This window comes from Daphnia pulicaria, chromosome 1 (assembly GCF_021234035.1).
Source record: "Daphnia pulicaria isolate SC F1-1A chromosome 1, SC_F0-13Bv2, whole genome shotgun sequence".
NCBI classification, from domain to species: domain Eukaryota; kingdom Metazoa; phylum Arthropoda; class Branchiopoda; order Diplostraca; family Daphniidae; genus Daphnia; species Daphnia pulicaria.
The window spans coordinates 37,736,761-37,749,228 of NC_060913.1; the positions used below are offsets into that span (position 1 = coordinate 37,736,761).

The window sequence follows — 12,468 nt, forward strand, 5'->3', positions numbered from 1 at the left end:
AAGTAATTAGAAATAGTGTTCATGAAAAAGATTTATAATTACAATTTGTTCTAGGTACACTACCCTTTTTCAGCTAAAATGACTGGACTACATTGACTGTGAGTTTCGCACGTTGAAAGCAAAATAAAGTTGGACATTTTAATGATATATTAAATGGTAATCTCAAAAATTGAATAAATGGTAATCTAAAAAATGGAAAGATATGAAAAAAAAACTTTGATCTTACTATAGTCTATCGTAGTCTATTTGATAGTCGTGTCCGCACGAAATAGATAAGAGTTTATTCTGCAGGATTAAAAAGTTTGTACGCCTCTTTTAACCTTTTTGTTTCTAGCGCTGTGAGATCCGCTAATATTCGAGTGGAAAAAACAGGTGCCGCATTTTCTTGCTCAACAAGAAACTGTTGTTAGAACTAGAAACTAGAAAGTGGACGCAACGGCTTGCGGATGCGGCATGAATTCGGCCCTGTGTTATTTCATCTCGATGTAGAGCGGCGGCGGCTAGACCGATAGGGTACACGCACGGAAAATAAAGATTTTTTCTTTTTAATTCGGCTAGGATAATTTTTTACGGGTATCATTTTTTTTTGAGAGGTTTGTTACCACGAAAAAATGTATTTCGCGAGATATTTAAGTTTAAAGTTGTATTAGGCTCCACCTTCCCAAATTTGGCTGTCCAGCCATCTTTGGTAGGAGGAGCCTAATTAAGGCCCCAAACAATGCAGAGGAACAGCTGTTGAGTCAGTTTTAGCTGTTCTTTTAATAATCGATTTGTAGAATATCGATTAACATCTCTCGATCGATAACCGGACATGTCCGGTTCTCGCCTGTGTAAGAATAAATTCGCCTCTGACGTCGTTTGATTTAATACCGGATTTATTTGTATCAATTTTTGCCCGTCTTTATTTGCTTAGTTTTACGTGACTTGGCCTTTAGCCCTTTACCCATTCTGAATGTCTTGATAAAGAAGCCAATTTCGTTTTGTGCCAGATTTTTGTGGATTTTTGTATATAAGAAAATCGAGATCGCCGGACGCCCGTCACATTTTGCTGCCATAACATTAACATAAAGCCTACCGGAAATACTATGCAGATCCATATTCAAACAAAAAAGGTTGCGATCGAAAGATTTTTAATCTTTAATCAATCACTTCTTTTATTGCTGATACGAGTTTCGTGGAACTGGGCCCAATTCTGAAGCGTGTCTATATTTTCTCTCTAATATGCCGACCAGTAAAATTAATCGAAAATAAGCAAGGTAATATAAAAGGGGAAGAAGAGGAATTTTATAGAGAGAAAAATGTATTATAAAATAATCATTTGGCACAGAGATCCCGTGGAAAATCACGACTAATAGCCGGAATTTATTTCTTTATCTATGGCGCACTAGTATACACTACCAGATAATCATGATATACGCAACAACCACCTATCTACGGGGTTGGAGCTGGCCAAACATGAGGATGATGATATTAACGTCTAATTTGCAAACGACATTTTTTTCAAATATCATTTTAATATACTATTTTAACGTGATAGAGGTTTTACTGTGTGGAATATTTTATGTAGGGTTATCGAAATTGCCCACCCATAAGTAATATTTGGCACTAACATCAATAGAGTATTCATTTACATACTCTATTACATTACATACATACGATTTAAAAATATAATATAGAAAAATGTGTAATTCATCATTTGGATACATTTTAACTAGTTTTTTTTTGTAACTTAGAGTGCCGGTGATATTTATTTTCAAAATTGAATGATGAACATTCCAAATAAACCCCATTGCACCAGAAGTAGTTTTCTTCTACCACTTAACAGTTAGAGCATTAGTTGACTTCTGCACAGCGTGGTAGTTGGTTCTTAACCTTTTCAATCGTTCCTCAATCGAAGATTTTCCAAGCCAGGCATGACTTAAATCATCAGCTTTCGTCTCATCAATATCATGCTTTTCGATTTTCGTATGGAGAATCTCTAGGTTTGATAAAAGTATCTTTGTTTCATTAGATTCCAATCGCAATTGAGCTCCACCATTTAGACAACCTAATGCAATTGATATGTCAGGAATTTTTCTTTTTGTGTATCAAATTTAAAACTTACCAGATGGACAGGCCATGACTTCGACATAGTCATACGTACGCTTCTTCCGCTTCATTTTTTGAACTAGATTTTGAATATTTCGGAATCCGTTGCAAATTGCCACACTAAGAACCTGCTGTCCATCCATTTCAAGGAATGCTTCTCTGATATCCGAATTTTTAACTGGCTGGAACGTGATGTGTTCCAGGGTCACATCATAAAGCTCTTTGGCGGCAAATCGCAACACATGCTCTGCATAACCTCCTGAGCCGGATCCAGATGGTATATTCCACGTCGGAATCTCTGCTTTACTCAAATGATCAACGTGAGATGAATCCAGGTCGGTGAACTCAACATCTAGTTCCTCAAGTATCTGCTCGATTTCGACAGGAGTTATAACGAAATCAACATCCTTGGTTTGCTGATCCTCGCGAAGAAAATCGCTACGAGACGCTTCCAATTTTTTATCGAAACACGGCATAATCATGACGACGGCGATACGCGAAGCATCCGTATGAAGTTCGTTGGGAAGTAAATCTTTGATAAATGTAGCGGCTATTTGCTGTGGAGACTTAACTTCACTAATGTGCGGTAAGATCCAGCTTCCGTGAGTTTTCTCCGCGTAACATATCCAACCTTGAAACGAACGTGCAGCAAATCAACAAACGTAAAGAAAGAAAATTAAATTAGCATTTCAATACCAGGGCAAGCAGAAGCAAGTACTGGAACTGATGTAGCATTGGTTGACTTTTCTCTGAATCTTTGAACAAAATCATGTCCACACTCAACTAGGCACATATCTGCAAATGATTCAACATCAAACACTTTTGCAGCACCAAGTTGCCTAAAAAGAGCTTTAATAACTCAACAGAATTAATAATGAGTTTTCAAACATTTGCACGATGGAAATATACCTGATAGTTTAGCTCTTGCTTCTATGGGAGATACTTGGAATTTGTTTGCAAATGAAAGAATCGGCTGGGATGAAAGCCCCACTACAATCTTATCATACACTCTACTTTCTGAAGACAGCTGAATTTCTTTGCATAGCTTTAAGAATTCTGTGTGATTTTGTTGGCCAATCAACACACTCTCGGCAGATGTTATGCATCCACTGCAAAATTTAACAATGTTACACAATTGTGTCTTAAAATGCATGAACTGAAAAGTCACCTGCAAGCTAAACAGTCATTGAGAGTAATCTGTGCTTTCTCTAACTTTTCTGGTTGTCCTTCCTACAGGAAACATTTAAAAAAATTTTACATATTTATACCAAGGATATTTACATAATAAACCCTATAAGCCTGAAGTGAAATATTACTTGTCCCATGTACCTTATTGATTTGGGTGTAAGTGCCATCGTCGCCGATTTGGATTTTGGCACTTCCAGCAGAAGTAACTTGTTTTACATTTGCTGTCTTAGCAGGCTTAATGCATTCCTAAATAAAAAAATTTCAGCATTTGTTCAACAATAATACAATTGTGTCATCTCAATTTGCATACTTGAGAAGGATTGATGAAGTCATCCAAGTCTGTCAGCTGTACAATACTGCTGAATCTTGAACTGGTAGCCATACTTGTTGTTTTGTGTTTTGTTATTGTTGTAAACATGTGAAAAAGGCTGGCGTTTGTCAACTGTTTTTACATCCGTACTCTTTTTAGTACTACCTTCTTTCGGAGGAAGGGAAATTTCACTTTACTTGTCGAAACCTCGAAACCCACTGTTGATTGGATCATTTAACTAGAAACTAGAATTCGTTTCTTAACAAAATTAATTTCATTTGAATAATTTCTTTTATTAATTTCCTTAACTTCCGGACTATTCATTATAACAGAATGGCTAGGCATAGGAACGTTCGAACTATGAATTATGACGAAGGTAATTAACTAAACGTAATGCAAATTTCATTTATCTTTTTCATAATGTCAAAAATTTTTTGTGTAGAGTACGATGGTTATGATGATGTCTACGGCCACTCTGTTGAAGATGATTTTGCATCATCGCCGAGCATGCGTAATTATCATGAATTGAAAGCTTTAGTTTAATTGAGAAATTGTAATGTTTTGACTCATTGACGTCCATGTACAGAACACTTCCTCTACGATAGAAATCAAGAGCATCAGATGTCTGCCTACATTCAGTCTGACATTCCTGAAGAAGAAGAAGAGTTGACGCCAGAAGTATTTATTTTTCTTTGTTACATTTTCTCACAACTACTATACATTATTTTTCTGTACAAGGAATCTAAAAATGGGGCTGGTGTTAGTGCTCCACCTAGAATACCACCATTAGGAGAATTGGAACAGGCCCAATTGTATTCATGTCTGGATCTTCTTAGAGATAGGATGGGAGATGCACTGTCAGAACAAGCAGGAATCAATGCAATTCTAGCAGCTAATTTTGATGCTGAAAAGGCGCTTGACCAGCTGTTAAGGAATTCTGTTCCTGTTTCATTGAAAAAAGTCTCAAAACCAACAATCAGAGAAAAAACAGTTCCTGCAATTCAAGGTATAAACATTATGATACACAAAATATTTAAGTCTTATGCTGTGTTGAACAACTCAAAGTTGTATAATTTGAAAACCAATTTCCCCTAGCAAATATTTGAGATATGCATTTTATTTTTTCGTTTAAGCAATTCAATCAGTCAGTTTTGAATTTATTTTTCAACCTACATAGAATTAATGGTTTCCTTTTTTTTTTTCATTTGTTATTCTACATGTTGGTGATGACGCTGCATCTGTTTTCCTTTGAATGCTGTTCACTAAGGTAAGATATTACACCTAGCATTAGTACTGATAAAATAAGCTTGAGCCAACTTGCAACACTTCATTTATCGAAGAATAATCCAGCTGCGGAACGATCGACTCCTAATCGTATAGTGTCGTCTTTTAAGCCGAATCCAGTAGCCAATAACATTTCTGTGACCAATCCGCTTGCTGCCAAGCCAAAATTGGCTGATTTGGCTAAGATAAGCTTGGGTAATCCAAACCTCTCGAAAAGCATCGGATCGAGCGTAGTCCGCCCGTCTTTATCTGAGTTAGCGCGAGTAAATTTGCAACCCCAAAATTTAAGCGGAGGGTATGTTCCACGCTTGCGATCTTTACCCAGTCAAGTTCCGAACGTCCGACCAGGGATTTCAGAAACTGACGTTAGTTTGAATTTGGCGTCGGCTCTACGAAGTAAATGCTCGGTAGTAGAAGGGCGGAAAAGGACACAGTCGGAAAATGTTTCAGAAATTTTACCAAATTTGCCCATGACTCCCGACTCCAGTCCGCTTGATTTGGCGCTCGTTTGCCGCCAGGCGTCGCCATTGGGTCGCGTAATGGTCGTCAACAGCTTACCGTCCAAGACTGTCTTTACAAAATTTCAACGATCAGTAATGGCTTCGAACGCATCTGTTACAATCAAACCATTCGATTTTACTAGTCCATCTCCGGACGATCTCATTAGGAGTCGCCTTCGCGGCAATTAAGCTGTCACTTCCTTTGCTTTTTCACAATTAATTTTTTTTTCTTATCATTCTTAAAAGATCCCACCTTTTCCCATCTCTCTGTAGTTTATTGATAGTGGCCGTCAATACAGAACTTACTTTTTCGATAATCATATTTATTGTGTACCATTTGACCGGTAAAAAAAAAGTGAATTTTCAGCTTATTGGTTTCATTTGAACCTGGTGGTTAACAGTGGAAACAATCAGAGGATCAGTGACTAAAGAAGAAAAAATCCCAGTGAAAGTAGTTCCTACCAAAAAGGTTTCGACCGGCTTTACGGTGGCTTCAAACAGTTCCAGTGTCAACGTTGCAACTGAAAGCCAATCAGCCAAGCAAGGTTATTCTCTTTTTATTTGAATTCTAATAGCTTATCTTCTAAAATTTAAAGACTTTTACTTGAAAAAAAACAAATCAGAATCGGCAGTAGAAGAGACAAGTCGGCAGCTAGGTTTCCTTCGAACGCCAGGGGCCACTCCAAGGTCTACATCTCCTGCAGACCGAGAAGTTACACCATTTGCCACTCCCAAATCTCAGTCGTAATTTATCAATTTAAAAATTATTTATTTTTCTCTGATTTGAATAACTTTTAGTTTTTATAACTATCCCTCTTGCCCAGGCGCTCGCGAGAGAGTCGGCTGGACGCCGCCAGTGAATACGTGAAGGAGCGCGGCGGAACCAAGGCGTTGCTCAATTTAGTTGTTGTCGGACATGTCGATGCGGGAAAGTCGACGTTGATGGGTCACTTGCTATTCCGGTTGGGCCAGGTTTCCGCCAAGCAGATGCACAAATACGAGCAAGAGTCTAAGAAACTTGGAAAGCAATCGTTCATGTACGCTTGGGTACTTGATGAAACTGGGGAAGAAAGGTAAATACAACAAGTTAGCTAATGTTTTTGAGGAGTGTTAAATCAATGCAACGTAATTGCTGAAAATGTCTATCTTTTGATTAGAGCACGTGGAATTACAATGGACGTGGCCCAGTCGCAATTTGAAACGGAAAGCAAATCCATAACCCTTTTAGATGCGCCTGGACATCGAGACTTTATTCCTAATATGATTTTCGGAGCAGCACAAGCCGATGTTGCCCTATTGGTTGTCGACGCCACCACTGGTGAATTTGAAACAGGATTTGAAAGTGGCGGGCAAACTAGGGAACATGCTCTCCTCGTGCGATCTCTCGGTATGATCAATTCATTCTTTGTGTTTTTACTCCGTTGATCTGATTTGAAATTGATTTTTATGTCTCATTTTTTAGGTGTCAGCCAGTTGGGAGTCGTAAGTTCATTTTCATTTGAAAAAAAAAATGTATTGAAATTTCTAACTTTTAGCTTTGAAACGAATATTCAACTAAGGTCGTCAACAAGTTGGATATGGTGGGTTGGTCACGTGATCGTTTCAATGAAATCTCGGCTCGCTTGGGTGCCTTTTTAAGACAAGCCGGCTACAAAGAGCAGGATGTATTCTACGTTCCTGTTTCCGGGCTCAGCGGAGAGAATCTCACCATTTCTAGCGAGCCCAAACTCACCGAGTGGTACAGCGGACCGACTTTGCTTCAAGCTATCGGTACATAATATTTCCATACGTTTCAAAGCCAAGCAGCTGTGTACGTTTTAACGATTGCAACTTTGATATGTAGACAAATTTCGACCACCGGAACGTGCTCTAAATCGACCTGTTCGCTTCGTGATCAGTGATATCTTTAAAAGTGTGGTCGGTAGCTCCGGTTGTTGCTTGGCCGGTCGACTTGAAAGCGGAATGATTCAAACCACTGATAAACTTCTAGTAATGCCTTTAAACGAAGTCATCCAAATAAAAAGTATTATTTTTTAAATTATTTTTATTCCAATTGGATTCCTAAAAAATAACGTGTAATGTTTTATTATTTTTTGTAGATATCGCCATCAACGACAACTCAACGGGGTCATGTTTCGCCGGCGACCAAGTGGTGCTGACTGTGAGTGGTGCTGATCTCAGTGACGTCAGCCTTGGCTCTGTTTTGTGCGACCCCAGCCAGCCAATTAAAGTGACTTCACGCATTCAAGCCCGTGTGGTGATATTCAACGTCGACATCCCCATCACCAAAGGCTATCCGGTAAAATGAAATGGACTCTCACAATTTTTAAATCTTCGTTTAAATGAACCGTTTGATTGTCTGCAGGTGGTGATTCATTATCAATCCCTGTCTGAAGCAGCTACGATCACCAAACTAATTGCCCAGATTCACAAGAGCACCGGTGAAGTGATTCGAAAACGACCTCGATGCTTAACGAAACAAACCAGCGGTCTGGTGGAAATTGAAATTTCTCGTCCCATCTGCATGGAACTTTACAAAGATTACAGGGAACTGGGTCGATTCATGATCCGGGCAAGCGGTACGACCATCGCCGCCGGGCTCGTCACGAGTATCATGTGACGTCAATTACTTTCTCGTTAAGGTATTCCATCGAAACGGTGCATTAATTGTGTTTATTACCAAGCCGTTTGACACGTCCAGTAACGCACACTTTCTATTTTTAGATTGGGCAAGAATCGGTGGGGATGGATATTGCTTCCAATGCTGGAAAATTTTGTTGCGGTTTTCTTTTTTTTTTTTTTTGTGCACTGATCCCAAATATAATGAGAAAACGAGGACATGGATTAAAGTGTTTTTTCTGTTCTTCACACGACTTTGAACCGAATAGAAAGCAGAGCTAGCGCCTGGTAGTTCACAGCGAAGAATCGGTATTGACGTAGTTTTGCAGTGTTATTTCAATTGATGATTGGTCTAGTCGAATCACATTGTCATTTATTTATTTCAGTATCAGCCGTATATAGCCAACAAAGTGCTAAGTGCCAAGCTATTACTTTCAGGGGATAGACTACAAAGCCAGTCAGTTTTATTGTCGAAGGGAAAATGGCTTTCACAATGGATACTTTCTCGCCAAAATTGGATTCAAGGGGAATCCAGCGGGTCGGGAGAAAGACCTTTTTTCTTTTTCTGTTTTTTAGGACCGGTGATTATACTCAATGCTGGGCGAGTAGCTGCTACCGCTACCGTTGCTAACGTTTCCGATTATAAAACACGGATGGAGTTTCGCCATTGGTTCTACTGACATTCACATAGATTCAACATTGACAATAGGGAAGTTGTTTCTTGGACTCTTTAGGGACTACGTGACGGTGAATAAAATAATCAAAATGTACTTGGAACATTAAATAATAATGAGGCACAAATTATACACCGCTATTAGTAGTTGGTCAATTTCCATTCGTTTTTTACCTGAATTTGTTTAACTTTCCCAATGTCGTCATTTGTGGGAAAACCATTGACGTAAGTGCGGAAGTAGGCATCTGTAGTTTCTTGCACCATCTGAAAATCAAATGTTAAAAATTTTTTTTTCAAAAATTATTAAGTATTTTAGACTTTTTCTATGGTAACTAGAGTTTCTCCATCTACCGGTAAAATTTATTCATAATTGCAGATTATAGTCCCTTTTGAAATTTAATCCTGAAACACATATGGTTTGCCGGTTCGTTGGCATTGCTCGGGCGCGTGTATGGTTATAAGGGGGAGAGGCTAGACGGCCGGATAGATCGATAGAAGAGGAGACTAGACTTACTGCCGACTATATTATATATGCCAAGACGGAAACACATGAAATGATCAATTGATCCGTTGATTATGGAGCACACACTAGTAGTATAACTGCTCCAATTAAAAATGCGCCCGTATCAGCAGGCTTGGCCTTAATAAAATTCCGATGCAGTAGTCAACACACGTCCGTCTCTATACACCCAAAACAAATTAGAATTCTAGAAATGCCACGCAATTTCCAGGTCTCTCTACACGATTGGTTTTTTATTATTATTATTATTATCTCGACGTGTTTTTTCCATTTTGCGTCCGAACCATTTTCTACTATATCTAACGCAATCGCACTATCGGCAAAAGTGTTTGCGTGTTTGTGTTTTCGCAGCTCTAGCTACGTGGCTGAGATCACGCATTCCTGCGGCTGATTGCGTCACTCCGCTGCTGACTTCTCGATTCGAATAATATTCAGCGATCGTGAGGGCGCGTTGCCTTGGCCAATCAAAGTTGGAATCTCACCAAAGAAGAAGACGAAGAAAGAAAGAAGACGACGACGACGGTGCGGAGAACTTTTGTTTATGATAATTACACATAGACGCGTCGTTCAATTGATTATCCATTATCCTTATGCGGTAGACGGGGACGATACGTATGGCGCTTTCGTCAACCTGTGTTACCTGTGACGAAAAAACCTTTTTTTTTTATAAACAAAACCCACACGTCCAATATATACTTATGGCCAGCACACGGTGTACAAGCACAAATAAGAATCTTGCAAATCAGCAGCCGGACTTGTGTGTGCTGCTGCTGCTGCGATTGACAAAGGGGCTACCGAAACGGCCATCACCCATCGTCGAATTTCAGTTGTCTCTCTGGCTATTATCCAACGCTCGCCATGTGACTACTGACTGATGACTGTCTTCATTTTAAGAAAGCTGCTGCTGCTGCTGCAAAAGCAATCGTCTTATTTGGCCAGCACCCAAAGCTCCACATGACTCCCGGACTAACTTAGTCCAGGGGAGAACTTAGCCTTAAGAAAGCTGCTGCTGCTGTTGAGGACCTGCTGAACGCGCTGTCGATCCATTGGCGGTTGGTGCGTACCCAAAAATTAGTCAAGAAAGATAACCGTAAAAAAGCCCAGCAAACCACAAACAAATCCATCGAGATCCTTTATCTGATTGAAACATACAAACAACCACGTCGTTTCCAATGAATTTTTCTTTTTCGTTTTTTCTTTCTTTTTCGCGCTCGTTTCGATTGCGTAGTAGAGCTTAAGAGAAGCGATTGGATATGGCGAAGGCGAAAACAAATAAGTGAAGGAAACTGAGGAAAAAGGGCGGGGGGGACCAAGATTGCCGGTATAAAAACTGGCGGGACTTGAGCCGTTGGGTTCATTTTTCAGTCAATCAGCAAACGGGGCAGCTATTCGAGAGCTAAGAAGCAGACTCACTACTGATATTACACCATGTGCCAGATTGTCAGTGGCAACCGAGGGGGTGACGTCGACGATTTGCCCATCACGTCACTGCCGACTCGTCGTTTGCCCCGTCGGCCTAACTTCGTCATTGGCAGTTCCAAGGATATCATGCTCTGTCCGGTGATGAGCAAAATCTCTTTCCCGCCCGGCAGCCGACCGGCCGCATCAGGAGCCGACTCGTTTCAACCAGCTCCTCCGCCGCCGCCGTCCGTCCAGTTTTCGACGACCAGCAGCGAAGATGAGGAGCATTCTTGCGTCATCTGCTCCCAATTCATCAAGGAGGAGGCCGGTGCCGGCAAACAAGAGCCGCAAAACGCCGAAGTCACGCTGGAAAACGTGTTCAAGTATGTCATTGATTATTCTAATATTGGATTTTTCTAAATAATTAATTTGCTCAGGGTTCTCCGGCGCTCGACTCAACCGGCCCATTTGCTCGTCATGTCGGCCGTCATAGCCTTGGCTATGCTATTTTACCCTCGTAGTAAATCGAGCTTGGTTGTAATCCAACCGACGGCCGACTCTACACTGTGGCCGCTTCTCTATCTCTCCTCATTCAGCATCTTGTTCGGCGCTCAAATGTGGATGACATTCGTTTCAGGTACTATACCCACCACTTATTATTTTAATCCGCAATATTCATTTAGTAGTTCGCTTGCATAACTATAGCGTGAAATGTTTGGCGCTGGTTGCACCGTGTTATTTGGCTTGTTACAACTGTTACGTAACGACCTTATACCAGTTTGCACTAGCGGTTATTTTTCGCGCTAACTCAGCGTGTCGTTAGGAAAAATGCTGATTTCGCCATACCCCTAGGTGGTTCACATTCAGGACAGTTCCGGGAAATTTGGTTGTTGTTGTTGTCGCCCCTTCTCCTTTTGTCCTTCGTCCAACACTTTTCTCCACCTCGCCCTATATGCAAATATTATCCCAAACTGATCCCGTACACAACACGTTTCTGACACTCACCTTCCCCTTGAGTATTTTTTTGACAATGAATAACCTTCACTGTTAGCTGTTTGCGTTCAATCATATTATCCAAAATACGTTTGGTTTTATTTAATCAAAGTCACGACCCTCTGGCCATAAATTTCTAATTGTTACGACATGTCTGGGTACGGTTGTTGTTGTATTAGGCCTGGTTCTGCTCTTCATTCTGCCGCGTCACACGTTCGCCTGCGTCCAGAGCGCTCTCTTCCCAAAGTACATGATTCTCAACGGAGTGACTGCCCTGGCCGTCCTCATTAGCTTCGTCCAGACCAAGAAATTCTGGTCGTCACAAGAAAATTACCAGGTCAATATTGATTTGTTTATCTCATTTCTTTTTTCCTTTTTCTTTCTATCTCCTTGTTTTTCTGCCCAGTCAAAAACGAAACGAATTATAAGCTTTTCTCTTTCACCAGGTTGTGGGCTTGATTTTCAACTGCTTGTGCCCGCTGATTGCCCGCATCATCGTCGTGCCGAGTTTGCTCGAGCGCATTCGAGCCAAAGTGATTCTGGAGCGGGCCGCCGGACACGGGCCGGAAGCCGGGCCGAGGCTGACGTCGACGACGGACGCTCTACTCAAACAGTGCCCCACTTACAGCCGAACGTGCCAACGCTTTCGCCAGCTCCACGCCATCGTGGCCATCGTCAACATCGTCACGCTCGCCTGTAACGCCTTCCACTTGTACTATCTCGCCTCTAAAATCTCTTTCCATCACTAACAACTCGATAACCAAATTTTAAAAAACCAAAAGAGAAACAAAACATAACAAAACAAAATAAGCTTCAGCTAAAATTGACAACACATACATTTTCTTCTCAACTTTTTTTCGTCACGAAAAAACTTGCAGCCAAGTCTAAGGTG

At 40.6% G+C, this 12,468-nt stretch overlaps 3 protein-coding genes and 1 long non-coding RNA gene across 4 annotated transcripts; 2 read left to right on the top strand and 2 right to left on the bottom strand.

The window, feature by feature from the left end:
• Nucleotides 1-1,666: 1,666 nt before the first annotated feature.
• On the bottom strand, nt 1,667-3,738 carry LOC124320894 (cytosolic Fe-S cluster assembly factor narfl-like). The gene is made up of 7 exons (XM_046783800.1): nt 3,587-3,738; nt 3,418-3,522; nt 3,257-3,318; nt 2,998-3,197; nt 2,785-2,937; nt 2,105-2,719; nt 1,667-2,047 (listed from the first exon to the last, which is right to left on the bottom strand). The coding sequence occupies exons 1-7, from the start codon at nt 3,692-3,694 to the stop codon at nt 1,812-1,814; spliced, it is 1,479 nt and encodes a 492-aa protein (XP_046639756.1). The 5' UTR covers nt 3,695-3,738; the 3' UTR covers nt 1,667-1,811.
• Nucleotides 3,739-3,764: 26 nt separating this feature from the next.
• On the top strand, nt 3,765-8,208 carry LOC124320893 (protein HBS1-like). Its single transcript, XM_046783799.1, has 14 exons — nt 3,765-3,962; nt 4,029-4,097; nt 4,173-4,264; nt 4,325-4,592; nt 5,772-5,915; nt 5,994-6,114; nt 6,195-6,443; nt 6,528-6,757; nt 6,833-6,852; nt 6,930-7,140; nt 7,214-7,393; nt 7,470-7,669; nt 7,736-8,012; nt 8,095-8,208. Exons 1-13 carry the CDS (start codon nt 3,920-3,922, stop codon nt 7,988-7,990), a joined length of 2,082 nt encoding a protein of 693 aa, XP_046639755.1. The 5' UTR covers nt 3,765-3,919; the 3' UTR covers nt 7,991-8,012; nt 8,095-8,208.
• A 457-nt stretch (nt 8,209-8,665) lies between these two features.
• Nucleotides 8,666-9,977, bottom strand: LOC124320895. Its single transcript, XR_006914071.1, has 3 exons — nt 9,879-9,977; nt 9,665-9,822; nt 8,666-8,926 (listed from the first exon to the last, which is right to left on the bottom strand). It is a non-coding gene; the product is annotated as an uncharacterized LOC124320895 (long non-coding RNA).
• Nucleotides 9,978-10,526: 549 nt separating this feature from the next.
• Nucleotides 10,527-12,343, top strand: LOC124339221. Its single transcript, XM_046792866.1, has 4 exons — nt 10,527-10,966; nt 11,021-11,220; nt 11,756-11,913; nt 12,023-12,343. The coding sequence occupies exons 1-4, from the start codon at nt 10,611-10,613 to the stop codon at nt 12,323-12,325; spliced, it is 1,017 nt and encodes a 338-aa protein (XP_046648822.1). The 5' UTR covers nt 10,527-10,610; the 3' UTR covers nt 12,326-12,343.
• Nucleotides 12,344-12,468: the final 125 nt, after the last annotated feature.

Bases quoted from the DNA above. Each gene is read 5' to 3' on its own strand.
- LOC124320894 (XM_046783800.1), bottom strand. From the start codon at position 3,694: ATGTTTACAACAATAACAAAACACAAAACAACAAGTATGGCTACCAGT. The intron at 3,198-3,256 runs GTGACTTTTCAG...TAAATTTTGCAG, and splicing joins AATGACTGTTTAGCTTGCAG to TGGATGCATAACATCTGCCG. The intron at 2,938-2,997 runs GTATATTTCCAT...GAGTTATTAAAG, and splicing joins AGCAAGAGCTAAACTATCAG to CTCTTTTTAGGCAACTTGGT.
- LOC124320893 (XM_046783799.1), top strand. From the start codon at position 3,920: ATGGCTAGGCATAGGAACGTTCGAACTATGAATTATGACGAAG. The intron at 4,593-5,771 runs GTATAAACATTA...GGTGGTTAACAG, and splicing joins AACAGTTCCTGCAATTCAAG to TGGAAACAATCAGAGGATCA. The intron at 6,444-6,527 runs GTAAATACAACA...TCTTTTGATTAG, and splicing joins GATGAAACTGGGGAAGAAAG to AGCACGTGGAATTACAATGG.
- LOC124339221 (XM_046792866.1), top strand. From the start codon at position 10,611: ATGTGCCAGATTGTCAGTGGCAACCGAGGGGGTGACGTCGACGATTTG. The intron at 10,967-11,020 runs GTATGTCATTGA...TAATTTGCTCAG, and splicing joins ACGCTGGAAAACGTGTTCAA to GGTTCTCCGGCGCTCGACTC. The intron at 11,221-11,755 runs GTACTATACCCA...TTGTTGTATTAG, and splicing joins GTGGATGACATTCGTTTCAG to GCCTGGTTCTGCTCTTCATT.